This window comes from Poecilia latipinna, unplaced genomic scaffold (assembly GCF_001443285.1).
Source record: "Poecilia latipinna isolate Pla-1442-1.1 unplaced genomic scaffold, P_latipinna-1.0 Scaffold215, whole genome shotgun sequence".
In the NCBI taxonomy this organism is placed as follows: Eukaryota; Metazoa; Chordata; class Actinopteri; order Cyprinodontiformes; family Poeciliidae; genus Poecilia; species Poecilia latipinna.
In genome coordinates, this window is record NW_015112831.1 from 243,016 (window position 1) to 266,493 (window position 23,478).

The 23,478-nt window shown below is 42.1% G+C and overlaps 3 protein-coding genes across 4 annotated transcripts in view; 2 read left to right on the top strand and 1 right to left on the bottom strand.

Annotated features, from left to right (window-relative positions):
• The first annotated feature begins 672 nt into the window (after positions 1-672).
• Positions 673-10,741, top strand: pygl (phosphorylase, glycogen, liver). Its single transcript, XM_015031699.1, has 20 exons — positions 673-1,074; positions 1,463-1,564; positions 1,655-1,733; positions 2,062-2,165; positions 2,789-2,920; positions 3,035-3,146; positions 4,142-4,224; positions 4,296-4,433; positions 5,219-5,311; positions 5,586-5,732; positions 6,078-6,241; positions 6,468-6,582; positions 6,691-6,792; positions 7,663-7,810; positions 8,700-8,758; positions 8,833-8,974; positions 9,076-9,283; positions 9,383-9,517; positions 9,596-9,662; positions 10,460-10,741. The coding sequence occupies exons 1-20, from the start codon at positions 832-834 to the stop codon at positions 10,646-10,648; spliced, it is 2,562 nt and encodes an 853-aa protein (XP_014887185.1). The 5' UTR covers positions 673-831; the 3' UTR covers positions 10,649-10,741.
• Positions 10,742-10,744: 3 nt separating this feature from the next.
• The window catches only part of nin (ninein (GSK3B interacting protein)), a 37,001-nt gene continuing 24,267 nt past the window's right edge, over positions 10,745-23,478 (top strand). Inside the window, exons 1-4 of one of the 2 annotated variants that reach the window (XM_015031697.1) lie at positions 10,745-10,955; positions 20,610-20,703; positions 20,788-21,000; positions 23,190-23,283. In XM_015031697.1, the coding sequence (XP_014887183.1) occupies positions 10,885-10,955; positions 20,610-20,703; positions 20,788-21,000; positions 23,190-23,283 (472 nt within the window). In that variant the 5' untranslated portion in view covers positions 10,745-10,884. Of the gene's footprint in view, positions 10,956-16,647; positions 17,853-20,609; positions 20,704-20,787; positions 21,001-23,189; positions 23,284-23,478 lie in introns of those variants that run through there. The other variant, XM_015031698.1, reaches the window with a different exon arrangement.
• LOC106946975 (monoacylglycerol lipase ABHD12) lies at positions 11,061-16,354 on the bottom strand. The gene is made up of 12 exons (XM_015031700.1): positions 16,013-16,354; positions 14,271-14,373; positions 13,974-14,093; positions 13,846-13,876; positions 13,710-13,755; positions 13,013-13,142; positions 12,855-12,892; positions 12,339-12,418; positions 11,602-11,684; positions 11,437-11,515; positions 11,219-11,352; positions 11,061-11,137 (listed from the first exon to the last, which is right to left on the bottom strand). Exons 1-12 carry the CDS (start codon positions 16,113-16,115, stop codon positions 11,104-11,106), a joined length of 981 nt encoding a protein of 326 aa, XP_014887186.1. The 5' UTR covers positions 16,116-16,354; the 3' UTR covers positions 11,061-11,103.

Sequence of the window (23,478 nt, forward strand, 5' to 3'; positions counted from 1 at the left end):
CAGGTGTTATGTCATGTTTATGACAGTGTCATGTCAAATTTTATTCAGCCCCCTTCAAATAAAGTGTTACCAATTATTTTAAGTGGGGCCCCAAGTTATGTCGCCCAGGCCCCACATTCAGCCTTGGAGTGGCTCTGCATCTATCCAGGAGAATAAAGAAATGTACAGCAAATAAAATTATTAAGATTCTAACAGTTTGGTTTAAATTTTTGTATTTAACTTTGTAAGTTGAGTACAAAAACCGTGTTGTCAGAAACTAGCTTTACCAAAATAATAATAATAATAATAATAATAATAATAATAATAATAAACAACTTTGAACGCTGTTCTCACTGCATCTCTCTGTAATAAACTTTCCATTATCAAGTATGTAATGTATGCCAGTTTGGCTCTACCTGGATTTTTTTTTTCTTTGCTCTCACCAGCCCAGTCTCTATCCTGTTGCTGGTTGTTTTTTAGTTCCTGCTGGGTTTTTCCTCTCCAAAACAGACCCGTCTCTTCTTCCCCTTCCCCCCACGTCGGTCTTCCTCTAAAAGTTGTGATTGAAATTCAGCTCAGCTGACCTGCCCGGAGTGTTTCCTCCCCGCCCCCGTCTCTAAAGTACAGTAAAGTAAAGAAAAGCCCTGACGGGGAAACGCCTCCCTCCCCCTTGAACTCGCCAATGAAAAACAGCCCGAGGAGGAGACTCCTGTGTTCCCCCACTGCCAACACACCTCTCCTCTCTTTTCCTCTCCACTTCGCTCCCAGTCGGGTTGGGTCGGGTCAAGGCTCAGAAGTGCTTCCTTTCAGCAGCAGCAGCTCGGGATCAGCAGTACCTGCACACGGGCCAGCATGGCGACTCCTCTCACCGACCAGGAGAAGCGGAAGCAGATCAGCATCAGGGGCATCGTGGGAGTGGAGAACGTGGCCGAGCTGAAGAAGGGCTTCAATCGCCACCTGCACTTCACCCTGGTCAAAGACAGGAACATCGCGACGCCCAGGGATTACTACTTCGCCCTGGCCCACACCGTGAGGGACCACCTGGTGGGCAGATGGATCAGGACGCAGCAGTTTTACTACGAAGCAGACCCGAAGGTAAAAAGGATCTGCACCCGAAGTAGATCTCAGATTGTGTTTATTGTATGAAATGCATGTTCAAGGAGCGATCCGAGCACAAACTTTTAATCACACGCAGATCATTCTAAACGAAAACGGAGAATCTTTAGCACCCAGCCACTAGTTTGTGTTGCATAAAGTTTTCTGGATCACAAAGAGGCTTTGTATTTTCAGGTCAGTGCGTCAGGTTCACATATTAATCATTGTTTGTGCAGGGGAAGGCAGGATTGTTCCACTTAACATTCATTTGTTTTACAGCTCTAAACTGTATTTCCTGTATATTGAAGTTATTGACGTATTCAATGCTAAAAGCCCCAGGCTGTTTCAGATTTAATTTCCCCCATTTTTTTTTTTTTTTTTCCCTCAGAGGGTGTATTATCTGTCCCTGGAGTTCTACATGGGCAGGACGCTGCAGAACACCATGATCAACTTGGGCCTGCAGAACGCCTGCGACGAGGCCATCTATCAGGTCAGATGGTCGCATTCAGAGATCTAAAGTTGCCAAATCCGAGCAACTTAGCCGTTGTGAGTTTGCTGATTGGGAACGCTCTTGCCGTAGCTCGGCCTGGACATGGAGGAGCTGGAGGAGGTGGAGGAGGACGCGGGTCTGGGCAATGGAGGCCTGGGCAGACTGGCAGGTGAGCAAAGGTCCTCAAAGCCATCTTTGAGGATGAAAAGTGGGATAGAGATGACTTTAAGAGCACATTTCCGTGCAGACGTTTTGTATCCGTTGCAGTTTTGCACCATCATTGTCTCCAGGGCACATAGACTCTTCTCCAATAAATCTACCGAACATGTGGAGCAACTCTCGGCTTAAGAAAGTTTGCGGCAGATGGTGGAAATTAGCAAATATGCTGCTGAAACTTCTCCTGCAGCACCACAAAAAATAAATAAATAAAAATAAAAATACCCCAGCTCTTTTTATTTAACTGTAGTGTGTAATATTTGAATTCCTTGCCACTGCAGCATGTTTCTTGGATTCCATGGCGACCCTGGGACTTGCAGCGTACGGTTATGGCATCAGATACGAATACGGCATCTTTAATCAGAAGATTAGAGATGGCTGGCAGGTAATTGTGCTTCCTATTTAAAAAAAAAATAATGATTTGCCTGAAACTCAGCTGTGACCTCTGTGACGAAGACATTGATTCGACCACCTTTTTTTTTTTTTTTTTTTGAAAGCAGGATTCCCTTTTAAAATTTGACGGAGGCTAAAGTAGAGATGAATTGGGTCACAAAACATCACAAGTTAATTATTGACAGAGGAACATGCTGTAGTCTGACCCGCTTAGCACGGCTAAAGAGGGTCAGACAAAGGTTTGTTTTGTGGATGACAAAACAAACCTTTTGTGTATCTTCTGATAGGAGTTTGCAAAACTGCAGGCTTCTGCCGTTTTTTGCGTCCCGCCGGGTTTCTTTGCGGGTTGAACCCTGTCAGTGTAAACATGTTCCCCTGAACTCTGAACACCAGGCGTGCTCTTTGTGTAGCACACAGGTGGATGAACCTGTGCGCCTGATATCCGCTGCTAGTGAGAGCTGTTATTTACGTCAAAACAAAAAAAATGTGATTGCGGGCCGTGTTGGACGCAAGACTGTAAGAGCTGAGCTTCCTCGTTTCAGGCTATACAAAGAGGTCAGATAAAGCTGAGTTTGTCCTGGGGCTTTCACTTATCTGTGACCTTCCGCGCTTCAGGTGGAGGAGGCAGACGATTGGCTGAGGCACGGAAACCCCTGGGAGAAGGCTCGCCCCGAGTACATGCTGCCGGTCCACTTCTACGGACGAGTGGAGGAGACGAGAGACGGGCCCAAGTGGGTTGACACTCAGGTACTTGGTGGCAACTTCATAGTGGAAAAGATTTGCATGAATTTGGGTTGAGCCAGAGTAAATGACCTTGTGATGTGGTCGACCTGTGACCTCTGACTGGGTTTTCACCTGCAGGTTGTTTTGGCAATGCCTTACGACACGCCTATTCCTGGCTACATGAACAACACTGTGAATACGATGAGGCTGTGGTCAGCCCGGGCGCCCAACGACTTCAACTTGAAAGACTGTAAGACCAGGACGATGTCTCGTTTTCATGCAAAAAAAGTATTAGACCTCTTTGGCAAAAGAGTTGCACAATGTGTAGGGCTTTATAAAAGTATTCAGATCCCCTGAATCATTTGGCACGTTCCAACCGCATTCTTCAGGGTGTGTTGTTCGACTTTGGCACGGTAGACCACTGTAAAGTCTTGTATAACTGACGTAAAAGGAAAATAGCCAGCCTTCTTTGACTTGGTTACCTCTAAATCCACTCCAACCAAGTCTCTTCCGTCATCTGTTGTATGAATACAGCGGCTCTGAAAGAAAAGTGACACCATTAAGACAGATGAACACATCCAGGGCATATTTGTCCACTTCTACCAGGCCACTCAATAAAGGGCTGAATCTGATATGCAGAGACTATATCCAGGGTAACTCTTTGGAGGAGTTGGAGACATCCACGTCTCAGGTGGCAGGATCTGCTAAGGACATATAGTAGTTTAACTGTTTCCCAAATCTGGCTTTGACGTAAGAGTGGCATGTAGAAAGCGCTCTTGTCAAATGAGACTAAAAGGAAACGTTAGTGAAACATGAAAGTGTGGGTGAATCCCTGAATGCTGCGAAATTTTTAGATTATGTCAAGATGCTTTTCATCCACTTTGACTGAGCTTGACTTATTTTAACAAGAACAGTCTGTAATTTTGCAAGTATGGTAGGCGTACCCCAAAGTTAGTCAAGTGTTTTAGAGGGTTGAATTTAAATTTTTGCCACACTTTAAAGATTTATAAATGTACAATTTTCCATCCTCTTCACAATTATCCATCACTTTATGTTGGTCTATCACGATATGCTTATTATAAAATAACTTGCTTGTGATGTGGAAAAGTTTAAAGGTACTTTTACTTGATTTATGCAAGATCAACAGAAACTTCTGCAACTGTGGTCGCTTCCTCTCTGCCACATTTCAGGGGTTTTGTTTCTTAATTTTTTAAACTGAAACTCGTATTTTTTTTCTTTCTCTAGTTAATGTAGGTGACTACATACAGGCTGTTCTAGACAGAAATCTGGCGGAGAACATCTCCCGAGTCCTCTATCCAAACGATAATGTAAGTTCACTTTTTCATGGCCAGTAAACCATCAGATGTTTTCTACCTTGGTGTAACTTTCTGCGGTTCAGTTCTTTGAAGGAAAGGAGCTCCGTCTGAAGCAAGAGTACTTTGTCGTGGCAGCCACACTCCAAGACATCATCCGCCGCTTCAAGACCACCAAGAAGGGCAGACCGAGCCGCACCACCTTCGATGCCTTCCCAGACAAAGTGAGAACTCTGACTCTGTGTGGCAATTGGCGAAGCGGTTGTCTGCTTTTAGTTGGCATGTTGCTTCATTTGGTTGGTTTGCAACATTATGTCAGCACTTCCTCTTTGGTTGCGTCTGTTGCAGCTGTTGCAGCTGCCGAAGCTGCGAGGTGGATGAAGTTTGTCAAGTCATGATTGCCTGGCTTTAAAAAAATAAGTGAATAAAAAGGGACAGGGGCTGCGGAAAGCAAAATAATCCACCATGGTTTGATAGGGACATTGTAGATAGAAAAGAAAAGTGAATTTCTGCCAAGAAAAACCAGCAATTTTCCAGAAAAACTAAGGAAAATTAATCTAGAAAAAAAAAACTCAGAAATTTCTGAGTTTGAAAAGTCAAAAAGTTGATAGAAAAAAACTCAGATTTGCGTTTCAACACTTGAAAACTTTTGAAAATTAACATTTCCAAAAGTGGTGGGGAAAGGGTTTTTTGTTTGTTTGTTTTGTTTTGTTTTGTTCTGGGGGGGTTTTGCAAATCTTTGACTTCTCAAACTCGGAAATTGTTTGTCCAGAAAATTTCTAAGATCTCAAAATTTGTGAGTTTTTCTGGCAGGAATTTATAACTTTTTTTTCTCTCTCTCTCTGTTCCCCATCTACAATGGCCCTATTGTGCTCAGATCAGATCAGTGATGGATCGATTAATTAATTTATTTCCCCCCCCTCTTTTCTATTGTACTACGACTTAAGGCTGATTTCAGTAATCCACAAAATGACTGACTCATTGCTACAGACTGTTTCCTGTTTCCCAGGTCGCCATCCAGCTGAACGACACCCACCCTGCCATGGCCATCCCCGAACTGATGAGGATCTTTGTGGACATTGAAAAACTCGACTGGGAGACGGTGAGTTAAAGTCGCCTTCGAGTGTCTCTTGTTGGTCTTAATCATCAACAGCAACCATGACAGGAAGTGCAAATTAGGAAATCGAGAACAAGTAAGGGCAAGTAATGCGAGCTGAGGTTAAAACCACAGAGCGAGGAGATGAAACGAATGGCTCCGCTTCCTGCTGAATTTCAATCTGCGACTAAAATAGTCGAGTTTATTTTAAAAGCTTGGTCTTACTCGTGATTCTTAAAATGCAAGACTTAAACGAGAGCTTCTCCCTCCTCCTTCGCAGGCCTGGGACCTGACCAGGCGTACCTTTGCCTACACCAACCACACCATCCTCCCCGAGGCCCTGGAGCGCTGGCCTGTGGAGCTGCTGGAGAAACTGCTGCCCAGACACCTGCAGATCATCTACCAGATCAACCAGGCTCACCTAGACGTAAGCATGTCGCAGCAGAGACGCAGAATATCCATTAATCGATGTAGGTTTTTTTTTTTTTTTTAAATCTTCTGAGATATGAAACCATGTATAAGATTGTGCAAAACATGACATTTTGCGCGTGTCTTTTATTGAGTTTTCCACTGATAAAAGGCACCCAAATCAGTGTAGGTGGATGAACACGCCTTGGTAGGTTTCTAATTACTCCTACAATCAACCCAAATAAAATTTAAATGTATAATTCTAATGCGAGTTAAAGGACTGAATGCTTTTACATGTCACCGCTTTTCCTCAGCTGTGAAGCTTGAATACGTTTTTGTGTTGTTGTTTTTTTTGCCCCCGTAGAAAATTGCTGCTCTCTTCCCGAACGACATCGACAAACTGCGGAAGATGTCTCTGATCGAAGAGGACGGCTGCAAGAGGGTGAACATGGCCCATCTGTGTATCATAGGCTCTCACGCCGTCAATGGAGTCGCTCAGATACACTCCAACATCATCAAAACCGAAGTGTAAGCCGTTCGCTGACGGTCGACTGCGATAAAAGTTCCAAGATTGGTCAGAAGTGTAAAAGAGGTCATCTAAAAAACAAAATGTCGTCCTGGTTCAGCATATTGGGATGAAAACCATCTGTTTAGTCTAGATTTTGTTGGTTAACCAGATGAAATCAAACTGCTGCTCGTCCAGATAGCAAATCCTAACTTTTCCTCTGTTTTTTTTTTTTTTTTTTTTCCTCAGGTTTAAAGACTTCAGTGACCTTGAACCGGGCAAGTTTCAGAATAAAACCAACGGCATCACTCCCAGACGCTGGCTGCTCCTCTGCAACCCTGGGCTGGCTGAGCTCATTGCTGAGGTTTGCCTAGTTTTACCACGCTTCAGCAGCCAGTTAGCCTTTAGGACGTAAAATATTTGACTAAATACTAATGTGAACATTGGTTGCTGTAATGTGATGTGTTCTCAGGTCATTGGAGAGGACTACGTGAAGGACCTGAGCCAGCTGAAGAAGCTGAATGACTTCGTTAACGACTTGGCCTTCATCCGCGACGTCGCTAAAATCAAACAGGTGGGTCTGACGGGTTGGGAGAAACGGGAAAAATCCCATCATAAGATTATCAATTAAAGGGCTTCACATCATCTTATGTTGTTCCCTCATCAAAAACATAACCTGGAGTGTTGCTGTGATTCTTCCGCGCACGTTTGAGAAACCCTTTAATCTCCACGGCAACCATTCGGCTGTGCTAAAACGTCTGGGAGAAGCGAGCCCTGCCTTTGAGACGCTGCTCCTTCTCAGGGATGCGGCTTCGGCCTCACAGAGCAGCCCTCCCTAACTCGGCTCCTTCAGACTAGCCAGCAGTAATTAGCAAACACCTGGTGGAATTGAGCATCTGCTGAGATCATTATAGGAGCTACTTTTGAATGAAACGCTGGTTATAAACTTAGCTAAAGGGTTAATAGAGGAGCCATGTTGTAATGACTTCCTGAAGGCGGAGTTTCAGAAAGAGCAGGAGCTTCATAAAGAGACAGAGGCCCAATTTTTAGGCGTTAAATCAGGAAGTAAAATTTCTTCTCAGTCATGTTTGACGTATATAGCATTTGAAGTTAACATAGCTACTTAATTGTGCTACAAAATGGCACTATGTGACTAGGAAAACACAAAGTAACGTCCCTTTAATCAGTAGTTGCTCTTCCTGAGGTTTTTATCCTTTAAAAGGTAAAAAATGATCAGAGCAGAAACAATGATGCAACATATCATCATGTCACATGGAAAACTATATCTTAATATTTCTGCACATCACAGCATGAAGAGGCATCTCGGTCTGACAAAGCTGGGCATTGCGACATTGCTGTAAGCGCCGCGGCGCGTGTCCGGGCACCGCTCTCCTGACTCGGCAGCTTTCACATCCATGACTCCTGTTGTCGTATTTCTCCACAGGACAACAAGCTGAAGTTCGCCCAGATCCTGGAGAAGGAGTACCGAGTGAAGATCAACCCTTCCTCCATGTTCGATGTCCACGTCAAGAGGATCCACGAGTACAAGCGGCAGCTGCTCAACTGCCTGCACATCATCACCTTGTACAACCGTACGTGCAGCGACGAGTTTGTTTTGTTTTTTTCTGCTTAGTCATTCAGTGTGAAGCCAAAAAAAAAAAAAGGTTTCGCAAGTGATTGTACGTGTGAATCTCTGAGTGATCATTTGGATGATGTAGTCAGACGTTTCCTGATGTGGAATATTCCACACACACCTGGTGCTTCATGTTAAAACAGACATGAGGAATGCAGCCACTGCAATCAGCGTGGGGAATTTTCCACAAAGCTGCAATAAACAGAGAGGCTGCTTTTTTTTTCTTTTCTTTTTATTTTAGGACGTTTCTCCACAGATGTGCTGTTTGCAGTGTCTTGCTGTAGTATTCACAACGCTCAAATTTCAATACTTTGTGGCTTTTTGTGTAACGGATGAACACAAACCGGTGAAAAAATTGTGTTCATTTGTGCAACAACTGAAAGAAAACGGATGAAGGAAATGGAGCAGTAGGAAGTATAAACTTATATAGATCTATTCACAAAAAATGAGAATTAGCTGTTTAACTAATATGCAGATATATTAAAAAAAAAAACAGCAAAATATCAGCTTATTCCATGCCATATAGTTATCATAATTTTCAAATTTCTTTTAAATGCAGAAATTTAGATTGTTTTATGTCTCTGTCAAGATTGTCCCATAAATAGCACTTTCAATTTAAATGCACTTCTCAATCGTCACCGTTCCGAATAAAAAGAAAATAATAATAATAATAATAATAATAATCTGTTTCTTTTGAAGATGTATTTGTTTTCTCTTTTTACAAATCTGTTTTGAATACTTTTTAAATGCATATTTCTACCTCAATTTTAAAACACTGTGCTCTATCAATTCGGTTTCAATAATTTTTAACTTTATAAATGTTCGTCTTTCCCCCCCTCCCCCATCAGGCATCAGGAAGAACCCCAACGTCCCTTTCGTACCGCGAACGGTGATCATCGGTGGGAAGGTAGGTCACAGCGCGCCGCGCCGAACTCGACAGAGAAACACGGAATGAACGATTCGCGTCGTCGCCCTCTGCAGGCCGCACCGGGATACCACATGGCCAAAATGATCATCAAGCTCATCACCTCAGTGGCTGACGTGGTGAATAACGATCCCGTGGTTGGAGACAAGCTGAAAGTCATCTTCCTGGAGAACTACAGAGTTTCTCTTGCGGAGAAAGGTATAAATGAATAAAAAAATAAAAATAAAAAAAAACTCACTTCTGTTGAAGAGGAAAAGGAAATGATGTGACTTTGTGATTTTTTTTTTTCTCCTCCTCAGTGATTCCTGCCACTGATCTGTCGGAGCAAATCTCCACCGCTGGCACCGAGGCTTCGGGGACGGGCAACATGAAGTTCATGCTGAACGGAGCGCTGACCATCGGCACCATGGACGGAGCCAACGTGGAGATGGCCGAGGAGGCGGGCGAGGAAAACCTCTTCATCTTCGGCATGCGGGTGGAGGACGTGGCCGAGATGGACAAAAAGGGGTAAAAGACCCGACGAGATAAAACGCACACAGTGGAGCGGAATTTGAAGATTTCTTTTTTTTACGGATCGAGTTTTTTGTTTTTATGCTTTTTTTTAAGGTACGATGCCATGACTTACTACGAGAAGATCCCCGAACTGAAACAAGTGATGGATCAGATCGCAAGTGGATTCTTCAGCCCCAAGAATCCAGAGCTTTTCAAGGACCTCACCAACATGCTCTTCAAATACGACCGGTGAGCAACGTTTTGTTGTTATTCTTCTTATATTTTCGTATTTAGTTCAATTCTTTTTTTCTCTCTCTCTCTTTTTAGATTCAAAGTGTTTGCAGACTTTGAAGACTACTTGAAAACCCAAGAAAAAGTCAGCGAACTCTATCAGGTAATGTTTTTATTTTCATTTCTTAATTGTTCTTTCTGCTGTAGTGTTAAATTCTCAGTAAATTCTGACAGTTTTCTTTTAATTTCAGTACATTCATTCGGGGAGGGAAAAATGTTTTATTTTTGATGGAACAAAATCAAAAGGTTACCCCAGCAATGATCATTAAATCCTCTACGCACTAATTGATCATCCGTGACTTCCTGTTTTTTTTTTGTTGTTTTTTTCGGAGTGTAAATATGATGAACGCCACGCTGGATCTAGAGGATCCATATTTATCTTGCCACCATACACTAAGACACCTGGAAAGATGCTTTTTAAAAATGTTGTTTTTTGCGTGTTTACTTCCAGAATCTCCTGCATTTTTATATCTAGTACAGTATTTCTTATCATTTCTGGTTCTAAAACCAAAGTTCCCAGGAGTTTTGGAAGAGAAACAGGCCCACAGCATCACCGATCCTCCGCCATGCCTGACAGCGTTTACACTTTAGCAAATTTCTTATCCCGCGTTGTATAGCGGACCCACCTAGAGGGTCTGTCGCAGTTAAACTCAACCTTCGTCTCGTTTTAACGAAACACGGGTCCAGTTAAAGTAAGTGCAACGCTCAGAAAAGTTTCAGCTAGATTTACTTTACATAGCTGGCGTGGATGCCAGGATTTGTCATTATTTGTTGTTTTTTTTGAGTCACAAAAAAAAATGTTTTCAGCGAGAGATTCTGCTTATGCAATTAAAAATCTTTTAATCTTATTTTCCATCGGCTTATTTCTGTAGCACTTCAAATGTTTATATCTTCTATTAGGACACGGTGGAGTGGACCAAGATGGTGATCAAGAACATCGCGGCGACGGGGAAGTTCTCGAGCGACAGAACGATCAGGGAGTACGCCACCGAGGTGTGGGGGGTGGAGCCGACCGACCTGAAGATCCCGCCTCCCAGCGAGCCGCGCGAGGCCATCGAGGAAACCGTCAAGGCTCTGAAGAAGATGTGAAAAATGTTCCTCACCTCCTGAGCTGCCTTTTGCGTTTACAGAACAAAACCTTTATGCAACACATTACGTTATTTTTTTTCCTTCTTCTGTGGTGCTATTAGAGACGCACATTTCTAGTCAAACCACTGTTACATTTCTTTAGCGCCAACACGTTCGGTCTGCGAGGGGCGGAAAAGCTCTGAGAACTCGCTTCAACTCTGCGGATCGGGAGACGGTCAGAGGATCCAGGATGTTAGATGGATATCAGGAACGCAGTAGTTAAAAGCTTTTTTTTTTGTTTTGTTTTTTTAAACATTTGTTTGAGTTTGTGGCCTGTCCCGATAGAGAAACCTTGTTTAGAATCAAAAGATACTTTTGAAAAAGGACGTAGTGTTAAAAAAAAATCTGTCCAAAATAAAATAAAACCCAAAACTTAAGTCAAAATGGTTTATTGCTCCTTCTTTTTTTTCAGACTTTCATCTTTCTCTCTCCAAGTTTTGTAGAAATTTCCTGCAACACAGAAGCGTGTGGATTAAATTTGAACGCCGGCGCGATTTCTGAACGCAAACCGGTGACGACTTCCCGACTCACCGCACGACGTCTGCCAAGTCGGGGGCCGAGGAGATGTGGCTGTGGGACAGTCCGAGGCTCGCCCCGTAGGAGATCATCTGCACTCGATCGCTCGTCTCGGATTCCCTCTGGGCTCGCAGCGATATCTGGTACAGCTGGGTCCGATAGACGGAAAGGGCTTGAGGAAAGCGGGCAGGAAATTTAGAGAGGGAGCGAGAGACGAGGAAAACCCGCCATACCTTCTGACCCATGTGAAACGGAACGATGTTGTCGTCCTCTGCATGCAGGATCAGCAGGGGGCTGCTCAGCGTCTGCAAGCTGCGGAAATGACGGCAGATGTTACTGATGATCAGGGGGAAAAAACTAAATGTTTTCAATCTGGTTTTGTTTCGGGCAAAACCTACTTTTTATCGTTGGAAAATGAAATGTTGATCCTTTCCAGAATGCTCCAGAGCAAGCTCTCGAAACCCGGCAGGAACATGTACAGCTGGGAATACGGAGAGAGGCGGCGAAAGTGACAATTTAACGTGGTAAATAACTTATGCGGCACGAAGTGTAAAAGTCAACTTTTGACAATTAAAGTCGCAGAGAAGTATTAGGATGCGAAACTGTCAAATATGGTAAGTGATATGTCTTTGGAATCTAGTGTTAAAACTCTTTTTTCTTTTTTTTTGTTGTTAGTTTCTGGAAATGATGGACTCCCTATGTGGGCAATGTTGGGTCAAATATAAAGAAACATAAATGGGGAAGAGGGCTCTGAAAATTTCTGACAAGACAGTTTGTGGAAAACACAAATGAAAGCTTTAATTGTGCTTTAAAATGCATTTTTAAATTCTACATTTACACTTTTCTTCCCCCATATTCAAACTGCAACACTAATCCACACTTTTATTTCGTTCACTTACTTTTTAAAATGAACATGTTAACACAAAGGTTTTGAATGGGGGGGAAAAAGCAGTTTGAAGATCTTATATCATCTACTTCTCTTAAAAGTCAATTTGCTGCACCACAAGCAACTACAAAAAAAAAAAAAAAAAAACCAGTCCCAGAAGAAAAGCAGTAATGTCCATCTTTAAATAACTTCAGCTGTGTTTCAGTCAAAGCCTGGGCAAACTGACCAGATGTCGTGTCGACCTCTCACCTTGGCCAGCCGATTGTTTGCTACGACTTCTCCGATCCTCGTGTACGCAGCTTCCAGGATCAGAGCGTCGACGGCAGACCCTGATGTGCCAAAAACACGACCTTATTTATTATGCAAAACAGAGATTAGTGTACATGAAAGTACTACTCTAAACATCACGTGCAACTGGTATTGGTAAATTTCACACAATAAACCCTTCCCTAAATAAACTGGTTCTTATTTAGGTCAAAGGGAGATGATTACAGCATACACCGATTTATTTCTAATATCATTTAAATTGCACTTTGCAACCAACCAGGTCCTGATTTCAGACACAGAATCTTGAATTTTTGGACATGACAAAATGTGCTTTTAAAATATATTTCAAAAGCACTTTGGACCTCGACAGAAGTATGCACACTGAGCGGGAGACGACCAGAAGTTAATGTCTGTATTTTTTATTTTTTTTCATTTTGAGTGCAGCGTATCAGCCATCAGCTGTTGAGCTTCTGGGAAAGGAGCTCAACTCGAACCCACCTTGTTCTTGGATTTTCACTGCAGCGTTGGTTGCAACTCTAGAGGGAAAAAAAGACGAAGAAAACTTGATAATGATAAATTGAGTGTTGTGTCTTTGTCATGAGAAGCAGTCTGAATGAATGAATGAATGAATGAATGAAGCTAAGAGAGAAACGGACCCGGAGCCCAGAGAGTGTCCCCACAGGCAGACCAGGCTCCCTCCGCTTCGTGTCTTTGCCCAGTGGTGCAGGTAGAGGGCGTCGTTGGTCAGTCCAGCCTCGCTGGGCTCTCCAGAGGAATCTCCAAATCCTCATTAAAACACACATGACAGGCTTAAAGGCCGACGTCGTTAAATTATCCAGGTTTTTTTGTTTGTTTTTTTTAAGCCAAGCGTGGGAAAATATGCTGCATTACTTTCAGTCTTGAACATGTATTATTCTCCACTTTCAGAGTCAGAATTAGGAGAATCGTGATAAGGAGGTTCCATGAATTTGGACTCAATCTAAATGTATATGTCTGGATGGTGCGACAGTCTAACTCTGTTTCTTTGCAGAAAGAGGTTCCTATGTTCAGATCCAGTCTTTTTGTCAAGTCTGTATGTTTTTCTTCCCTAGGTATTCTGAAATTTCTAAAAAAGAAATAAATAAAACCCATCCATGTTGGTCTCTATGCCTCATGTCTTGCATATAGACTGTAAAAATAACTAGTCTGGAAATTAGAATTCTCTCCTTTGTAGTTTGAGATCTTTGTTGTTGTTTTTTTGCTTTTATTCTTACAGTAAATAAAAACTAACCTTTTGAGATTACTTCATGAAAAGTGCTACGCAAGTGAAGTTTTACTTTTTACTCTCTTCGGCACGCTTTGGGTCTCCCTTACCTCTGTAGTCTAAAGATAAGACGTGGTATCCTGCAGCACTCAGGATCTACGAGATTATAAAATGATTCACATTCTCTATCAAAAGCTCAAAGACAAAATATTTACACCTGGAAACAACTTATTATCTTAGTCAAACCTTCACCAGCTCCACTCTATGCCTGATCGCCCTGCAGACACGACAGGAGAGAGACTTTCAGACTCGTCTGTTCCAGCCAACGAGAGCCAAGGCAACCGTCTAATGCCCACTAGACTCTATTAACCCACCTGGTCCCCAAGTTTCCATGGAGGTAGATGATAACAGGACGCCCGTCTCCCAGGGCCTCCTGGTACCAGTCGAGATCCCTCCCAGCGGCCGCTTCCCATTGGCTGACAGGGAGCGTGTGCCTTTGAGACGGAGAGGGAGTGAGAAAGACAAAAAAAGAAACTGAACGGCACAAACAAAGGGAGCTTCAAGAATATACAGCGGGTTCTCAGAGTTGGGGCCCCCGTGCAGCCATGATGCCTCAAGAGCCGCCTGCGCCGGACAAGAGCGCTGATGATAAAGAGCTACAGTCAGCCTACCACACTCCCACTGAGACGCCCTCCTCTGGGCTCAGGTAGAAGTTGCAGGTGTGGTTCAGGACATCCTGAGGCCTGTGCAGATCCACCCAGTATGGAAACCTCACTGCAGGTGAGAGCGCAGCAGGTCAGCGCCGCGGCGTTTCTAATCGCAGCATCACATCACACGCACACACACACACACACACGCATGCACGCACACACACACTCTGCCTCGAGACGCATCGAAAGCCACAGACTTTTTAACTTCATGTTTTACTGGGACTATTCTTTTTTATTATATTTTATGAAATTATTTACATTTTCGCATTTTATGACATTAGATTTTTTTCAATGAAATTATTTGTTTACATTTTTACATTTTATGTCATTTGAACCAAACACAAAGGATTTTTATTTATTTATTTTTTTTACTTTTGGGAGATTTTATGTGACAGACTGATTGGAAAAATGAAAAATGACAAATGTTTCCAAAACATTGTTGTTTTTTATGAAAATAAATAAATAAATAAATAAATAAATAAATAAATAAATAAATAAATAAATAAATAATATTTTCCTGCCCTTCTGAGGCAATTCCATGTGGATCCAATAATGATTGCTGCAAAAGTGCGTTTCCGTTTTGAACATCTATTCTGGATTAACACATTTTGCAAAATATGCCAGTGAGATTAGATGGAGTGTAACTATGAATATCTCAGGCACACTCAGGTCTGGACTTTGACTAGGTCATTCTAACACATTAAAAAAAAGTTTCATGTGTAGCTCTAACTGTAGGTTGTCCACCAGAAAAGTTAAAATTTTCATATGAAATTCTTCCCCCAGGTTGCTGTATGCCGTCACGGCTTGTGGGAAGATGCATAAAGCCTTAAATGGTTTTAATTTAAACACTTCTCCATAGCGACCAGATGGGCGGGGCGCACTGCCAGTAAATCCTCTTGTTCTCCCGATTTTCTGATGATGGATGGAACGAAACTCCATGAGACGTTAAACACGTCCGACAGTTTTCACAACCTAACCTTCCTTCATGCTTCTCCACGGTTTTATTCATCCCCAACCTTTCCAACGTGCTTCTTCGTCATCACTAATACTCTCTAACAAACTGCAAAGCTGGATTTATGCTGAGATTAAATCACTCACAGGACTGGAAGTCTCTGTTTTCCAATTCGGTGGCTTCTGAAGGCAGAGTAAAGGGGGACGAACAGCACAAGTTTCAATTTTTAGGATAAAATATAAGAACTGTGGACTATTTCACGTGCAATTCACTGCTATGCGTGTTTGTCCAGCATTTAAAATGCCAATAAAAAACACAATGATATGAAGTTTGTGGCTGTGATGTAACAACAAATTCACAGGGTGTGAATACTCTTGCAACTCTGTGAATAATTTTCCAGAATAAAAGCTTTAGAATAATTTAAGTTTAAATCTGTGTGCTCCTGTAGTTTATGTGAAAATCTGTTTTTAAAATTATTTTACTATGTCCCATTGGTGTTGGTGGAATAACTACTGGAAAAACTTTTTTTTTTGAATGTTTGAGAACAATTTTACAGTCACTTAAAATGTTATAGTCACTGTAAATGCAATGATAATTTACTAACTTGCTCAACAAGTTAGTCAAGGTCGCATCCTCTGTTTCTACATAAATATTTACCATCACTGTATGACGTATCCGGTCTGACTGTGCGTATATATTTTTACCAGTGAAATCCTTTGGTGCCCCATATAAACCAGGAACATTTACTTACGCAGGTGAGAGAATATGGCATAGCTCAGTATCCAGGGAAACAGGTAGAGAAGAACGGGCACCGAGACGTACGCGGTAAGCAGGAAGGACACAACTTTCTTCATTTGTGCCACAGACAAAGTTATTTTCCACCGTCTTCTTCGGAGTCCAGATCAGGTCCGCCCTGGGCTTTTTGTTCCAGTTTGGGTTTACCAACAGAAAATCCAGCAGCGGTGTGGCGAAACGCAGGAAGAGGAGGTCAAAGTTCAGCTTCCCTCTGCTGCTGCTTGTTCACATTTCACACAGTGAGGCGGACATGCACAGAAAACAAACAAACAAAAAAACCTTAGCCTGCCAAAGAGGAGAAATATATTTTTAAATTCTGCCTGCTGAGTATAAAGATTACAAAAACAATCAGTTCAGTTAAGAATACACTGTCAAATGACGATAATTATCAAAACTATGCGAACGCGGTTGACGTTACGCGGCAAAGCACTGTGGGAAGTGAAGTTCTTTGGCACAAAGCAGCGCAGATGAAACGTGAAGTAGATACATGCTTATTTCATTCACTATGTGAACATTTAGCGCATTATTTTATAGCAGTTTTCAGTAACAACGATTTTATGTGTTGAATGATTATTTCGCTCAACATTTTTCTTCAGTATGTATTTTAGCCTTTTTTTTAGATCTTTTTATGCTGTTATTTTTAAGCTAGTACATGATGCTAGCATATAGCTGTTACACTATTTGTTTTTTCTAACTTTTTTCTTCATTGTGATAATTATTATATTGAATATAAGTTTATCGATCATAAACTGCCCCTGCATGATGGAAACTGCTGATTTCCTGGGATTTTCAAACATAAAACTCTTCGAAATTTAACAGAGAATGATCCGAATAGTGAAAATATCCAGCCTGTGGCAGTTGTGTGGTCCAAAATGTCTTGTCAATATAAAATTTCAGAGAATAATCTGGTCCTAGATCATAAAATTAATACAATTATCTAAACAATGACCAAGGAGCTTGTAGAATACAATTTCTCCCGCTGAAAATACATTGAAGCAAATGAGTTTTAGCATTAGCAACAGATGACCAAAACAGCGGATTATTTAAGCTACATAGTGAGCCAGCCACTGTTCAGCCTGTTTCATTTCCATCAGAAAAGCTCTGTTTTCTAGAGAAAAGAAGGTCCTAGGTTCAAATCCCAGCCTGGAGTCTTAAATATGGATGTGTATGTAGATGGCTGTCTTCCAATCACATAAGTAAAGTGTGGCAATAGAGAAAATAAATTCCTTTAGTGGCTTTTGGTTTTAAAAGATTGTAAGTGTGCTCCCATTTGACCTCCACTTTGATAGTAAGTCAAATACAGAGGTGCTTATTTTTGGACAAAGAGACATATCGCGAGAGAGCAAATGTGTAGGAGAACATTGAGAAGAAAGCAGGTGAAAGTTTTACGATATGGTGGCTTGTAAGCTGAGCAGTTCCGCTTTCGTCCACTAGGGGGACGAAGGCTGGGACCAGTAGGTCCGCCGCTGGCCCTCAGTCGCCGCCCCTTCCTCTGTCAAGCGCTTTTCAAAATCCGCTACAAACCTCTGGAGGATGATTGTACAGCCAAGGGGATTCGAGGAAGCGAGTCAAGAAGACTTTTTGTTTTGTATTTTTTTCCGCACTCTGTAATGTTTCTCAGGAAGAAGACGCCTCTAACCTCACACTGACGGTCTGTCAAGCAGCCTGAGAGGATAAATGAACTTCCAGGAGAAACACGGCGCTGTCAGCAGAGAAATGTTGTAAACTTTTTTTATTCCACCCCAAATATTCGCGTCCGAAAAGGAAACAACTGCTAACCGAGTTTGGGGGCTTCGGTGAGTTTTTCTTTTTTTTTTGTTTCCTCAACATTAAACCGTTGTGGGAAGTTTTTTTATTTTTTATTTTTTTGAAGTTTTATTGCGTTTTTTTAAAACATGAAGTTAGCGAACAATTTCCTTCAAACATCCCTCTGTAAAAGATTAGCCTCGTTAGCATAGCCCATCACTTTGCTCTGGTTAGTCTTGTTAAACTAGAAATTTCGGACTTTTAGGGTTTCGTTGTCAATAAAAAACGTGCAGAATAAAACTAAACTTAGACAGCAACATGGTTTTTTTTTTATAGTAAAGAAACAACGAGATTTAGAAGTACCCATGACTTTGTTTTAAATGTTTTAAAGAAAACTGCTGGATATTTGACACTATCAATGTATAAACATTGTCGTCTTTTATTTTTACTTTGAAAAAGTGTTGCTGAGGCACTTCTGATGCAATTTAATTGTATTTTTTTAAAAATTGGTGCCAAGATCATTTTGACTGTGCAACTAGTGCTTTGTGAAAAAATGTTATGTTTTGTGCTGTTCTTTATGTCGGGAGCCGTTAAAAAAAATTCACTGCAAACTAAAAGCTTCATCTCATCCTATTGAAGACGAGAGAAATCTGAAGTGATTATTATTTGTGTAAAATAATATTGCTGACACTGCTGGTTGGAAATGCACTGATAAATGCATTGATATGCACGTATGTCTAAATATTAATAAATTTGGATAAAATATGAAGTGCAGAAACATGTCAGCTTTAGTTCTTAATTATTTATCTCCGAGATAAAATGTTACATTTCTGTGTTCCACTGATTTTATGTTTCAGTTACCACACCAAAACCTTTTTTTTCCTACTCACTAAGTGTTTTGGTTTTTGAGTTATTTACTCTGAACCAATAACTCAATAACTTAATGGTTCAGATTTGATACGTTTCAGTCGTGTTACCGTATTAAACAGAAATAAGTCATTTTAGAGTGTGTGTGTTGTGGAACTGCCCTCTATTGCTTCACCGTTATGTTTTTGTTTCGTTTTCATCGTGAGAACATGCAGAAAATACTGTGTGATTTGTGTTCTGAAATGTCCAGAATGTTGTAGGAACTATTAGGAAAAAAAGGGAAATTTGAAGTAAATCAAAAGTTGAGAAATTAAAAACCTCTACCTTCATTCTTTTTCTGTTCTCTAAACTCCGTATCTAAACTTCTACACAATGACAAAGAAATAATTTCCGTGATCACAACCGAACTCATTTTTAAACGGTTAAAGTTTTGATTTCTGTAACGTAATTTCGTTTTAATTAGTGTGAAGTTTAAAACCCCCCACAATAACACACAAAGAAGTAGAATAAAGAAGAACTTTGGGCTTATCATCATCATCATCATCATCATCATCATGTTTCTAAAGGCCTCATTTAAAATGATGCTGCATCAACAGGCTGTGGGGTTAACGCATGAAGACGAACTCTTTTGAGTATTTTCCTGACGAACGTCTGCTGGACATAATGAATGCAGTCACCTATCAATGCTGCTTGTGAGGATTAACCTCATTGTTATGACTTGGAGCGGGTGATTCCTCTGCGGCGGCGGCAGCTGTCGTCCCCGTAAGGAGCTCTGATGGTGAAGGTCTAAGAGCTAAATTGGCTTAGAGGTCAGCTGTAGAAAGTAAAGCGAATCACATATTTATTTATTTATTGATCCGTTTAGTTTCCTCATTATTACACAGTTTCTTTGTGTGATTCTTTTGCTTACAGAAGCCCCTGAAACGTCCAGATGTAGGGTCCTGATTGATTGATTTATTTTTTGTTTTTGTGAAGAGGCAGCTATTGTCTGTGGTGAATGGAGGGGATCCCAAGTCTGGAGTGTTGGGGGGACACCTGGCCTGCCCGAGTGCTTGATGATCTCTGAGAGCAGCTGGAAAAGCAGGAGGAGGTCGGACAGCGCACGCATTGTCAAAATCCCAGAGTGGGGCGCCATTTATTAAAAACAGAAAGCAAGTAATTGTGAAGCTGCTACAAACAGCAAAGAGGGAACAAAAACAACAAAACGAATCATTTCAGCAGCGATGAATTTGATCGTATGCTAGGCTTGTTTGAGAAGTTCACAGTAGGATAATATTGACTAAAAATACAATAGCATCTCGGTATTAACACAAACGTTTGAATCAAAAGCGCAAAAACTATGATCGGATTCTCGTTTAAAGCGGAAAGGCAACAGTAATTCCTACAGCTGTGAAAACAACATATTGAGGAATACAGTTTCAGTGAAGTGTGTATTTAGATGCACAGGCGTGAGCAGAAATGTTCAGTGTGTTGCCGCTGAATGAATCGGTTTGTATTCGCTGGTGTTGCTTTTCAGCGGAAGCAAATAAAGCGTCAGAAATGAAAGTGAAGAACTTGATCTGCTGGTGTGAAATTCACGCTGTTGACCAGTAAATGCTGGACTTAAACGTTTGTCCTGGTGTAACCTCGGAGATCGAGCATGTCTCCGTTTCCGTCACGTTATCAGACTTTTACCTAACAAGGTTACAGTTTACTCTTTACCTTCAGGCTGCATCAAGATGTCTCTCAGTCTCAGAAATGCCCATCACTGTCAGTTCACCTGATTGTATAATCGTTACAGTCAGATCAAGTAAAACCATCTCTACAAATGCTGCTGCAGGCATATGTGTGTGTGTGTGTGTGTGTGTGTGTCTAAAGCTCAGTCCCTGAGCAACACTTACCTGATAGTCTCATCATTGTAATCGGATTACCCAAAGCCTCCGCCATAAATGACGCTGGAGGAGTTTGTGGCGAGCTCAGTGGCTGAGAGCCGCGTCTCAGATGAAGGCGCCGTCGGAAAACCGCGCCGGCGGAGTAGACGCTCCCCTCCTGCTTGTAAGCCGCGTGGCGTTGGCGAGCAGGAACGCTCGGTTCTGTGAGCTCTCCGGGTTGAACTCCTGTGTCTCTTATCCGCTGCAGGGCAGGCTGCTGTCCTGTGGGATGGATGACGGCCGAGGGCAGGACGACTACGAGGAGCGCCTGAAGGAAGTCTTTAACAGTTTCGACACCAGCGGCCGCGGCTCCCTGAGTCCAGAGGAGCTCTCCGACCTCTGTCAGTCTCTGCACCTGGACGATGCCGCGCCGACTCTCATCCATACTCTGCTCCAGAACCAAGACCACTTCACTGCCAGGGTGAGCAAAAATCCCTTTTGTTTCTCTTTCTTGCGAGTCGTTTATAGGTAGGTTTTTAAGCTAACCTTAGCAGCATTTTTGTAATTCATTTTTAGAGTTTAGATCCAACCTGACTGATTAAATTTAATCATAGACCCAGGCCAGAAAATTTAATTTTAGTTAAGATTTTACTGCTTCTGTTTACTATTACTATTATTTAAATAAGCAGTGTAGCTTTTCCCTCTTCTATTTAACATCTTCCAGCTCCGTCTTCTCGCTTGTTGTGAATCAGGTGCAGATCCTGATAGGATTCTGTCTCCACCGCTGCTCGAGCGGAGCGGCGTTAGCGCGCTGCGCTCGTTACGGCCTGCACCCTGCTTACTTTATTTATTTCCTCAACAGGTTGAACTCTCCATCTGCTCCTCTGTTTAGACCATAATAAGTAGATCAACAAACTTTACGTGGCGCTTTTTAAACGAGCGAACCCCGACATGACTATCAAGCAAATTAATCTAGCCCGAAATGAGTTTGCCATAAATCTAAAATCTAATTCATATTTGTGTTAAAGTTAAATCATAATGGTCTTAAAAAATTCCTTGTATGTAATCTGTTGGATGTTTCAGAAAGTAGTTTCTCCTTCTCTGCATTAAGCACATCTCATCTTAATATGTTTGGTAAAGGTTTTATTGGCTGTAGTGGCCTTTCATTTGAGAGTTATTAGACAGGAAGGTGGGCAATGAGAGAGGGGCAAAGGTCATCAGGCCGGGATTCAAACCTGTGATGATCGCATCACCAACTCAGGCCAACAATTTTTTGTTGTTCTTTACCCCTGGACCACCACGGCACCCCAAGCATATCTAATCTTTTATTATTATTATTACTACGTGAATTAAACCCGAAGACATTTCTAATACAGTTTCATGTACATCAAGTGGATCAAAAGCTGTAATTCTCCACTTGTGAAAGTAAATCTGTTGGGTCTCACCTCGACAGTCCCGTCAGATTTACAACAAGCCCCAGTTCTGAGCGCCACACTGTTGGACAGCACATGTTTAAAATAAAAAAACAGTCTTCATCATTTCTTTTGCCTTCCTGAAGGAAACCCTCCATAATTGGCAGCTTACGCACAACCCCCTCGCCTTTTATACGTTCTGCTGCTTTGTTTGCCATCTTGTTGAGAAAATCCCATTCAGCGCGTCCATCACCCAGACGACCGCTCGGGTTAATCATTATTCACATGTTGTTGTTTTTTTTTTTGGATTCTTGGGTGAATATATGAAGCAACAGCATGAGTTGAATATGAAAAACTCAGTGCGTGTGCTGACTGATTATCCTTTATTCATTTTAATCTCCTTGGATGAAACATGAGTGTTTTTTGTTTTTGTTTTTGTTTCTTCCAAAATGCTTGCCTCCACACTTTCTCCTTGGGTTTTGCTTGTGTATAAGCTTGTTGCAGACGGGTGGCTATTGTCTCGCATGTGCGGGTGTGTGCGGGGGGGGGTGAATGTTAGGTGAACCGATCGCCCGACCGCAACGCCCCACAATGAACGCCCAAAGAGGAGGGGGGGAGAGAGAAAGAGAAAGGACCCCTGAAAGCGCCAGCCGTCGGCCTCGGAGGCACAAAGAAAATCGGCGTATTCAGGGTTGGCAGCTGCTGATTGTTGAAGTGTGACCTCTGCTGCTCCTGGCTGAAGCATCTTCCAGACAGTCAGACACGTTTCAAGGGAATTACGGCCCGGCTAAGGAATTTCGATCGGCTTTCTCTTGCAGAGTTGCATCGCTTAAATTCTGGCGCAATCTTGAAGTTTATTTATAGCTACTGCTATACGGCAGACTTCTCAAGAAGCCTTCAAAGCCTAATTTTTCTTCTTTGTTTTGCTTATTTGTTGCATTTAATCAACGCGCTAAACTTCCAATGCGCGCACAACTCTGGTAACTTCACCTTAGGCGTAAAGCAACCAGAGTTCTTCTGAGTAATTTCCTGTTTTTGATCGAATTCCCTGGATTCAGTAACAATAAATAAATAAAAAATTGAGCAGCATTTAAGAACACAACAAAGATTTCAGGGAAAACGAGGAAAAGCACCCAGAAGCTGTTTGTGCTTCTTCAGGAATGTTTTGCGAGCCGAGTTCGTCTCATCGATGCATAAATGCTGCATCACCTGCTGCACCACCACCTTGTGTTTTGACATATTTGATTCTTATTCTCAGGTCGACTTTGACCAGTTCAAGCACGCTCTGATCCTGGTTTTGTCATCGACCATTGAGCCTCCTCAAGCCGAACAGGAACCCTCGCCAAAGCCAGGTAACGTCTTTATTTAGAACAGCCTCAAGTTAAATATTGACCTCAGAGACTCTAAAAGTGGAGAAGGTGCCTGCTGAGGCGGAGCAGCCCTCATGCTGACTCAGCTGCACATCTCCGGCCATCTAGCTGACTGTCGTGTTTGCTCGACTTCTGCCTCGCTTGTCTGCCGTACGTGATGCAAAAATGATTTCAGGT

Excerpts from the sequence above, each read along its gene's own strand:
- pygl (XM_015031699.1), top strand. The coding sequence starts at position 832 with ATGGCGACTCCTCTCACCGACCAGGAGAAGCGGAAGCAGATCAGCATC. Across the intron at positions 1,565-1,654 it reads GCGACGAGGCCATCTATCAG|CTCGGCCTGGACATGGAGGA; the intron begins GTCAGATGGTCG and ends CTCTTGCCGTAG. Across the intron at positions 8,975-9,075 it reads AGTTTCTCTTGCGGAGAAAG|TGATTCCTGCCACTGATCTG; the intron begins GTATAAATGAAT and ends TCTCCTCCTCAG.
- LOC106946975 (XM_015031700.1), bottom strand. The coding sequence starts at position 16,115 with ATGAAGAAAGTTGTGTCCTTCCTGCTTACCGCGTACGTCTCGGTGCCC. Across the intron at positions 13,877-13,973 it reads CATGGAAACTTGGGGACCAG|GGCGATCAGGCATAGAGTGG; the intron begins GTGGGTTAATAG and ends TCGTGTCTGCAG. Across the intron at positions 12,419-12,854 it reads AGTGAAAATCCAAGAACAAG|GGTCTGCCGTCGACGCTCTG; the intron begins GTGGGTTCGAGT and ends TTGGCACATCAG.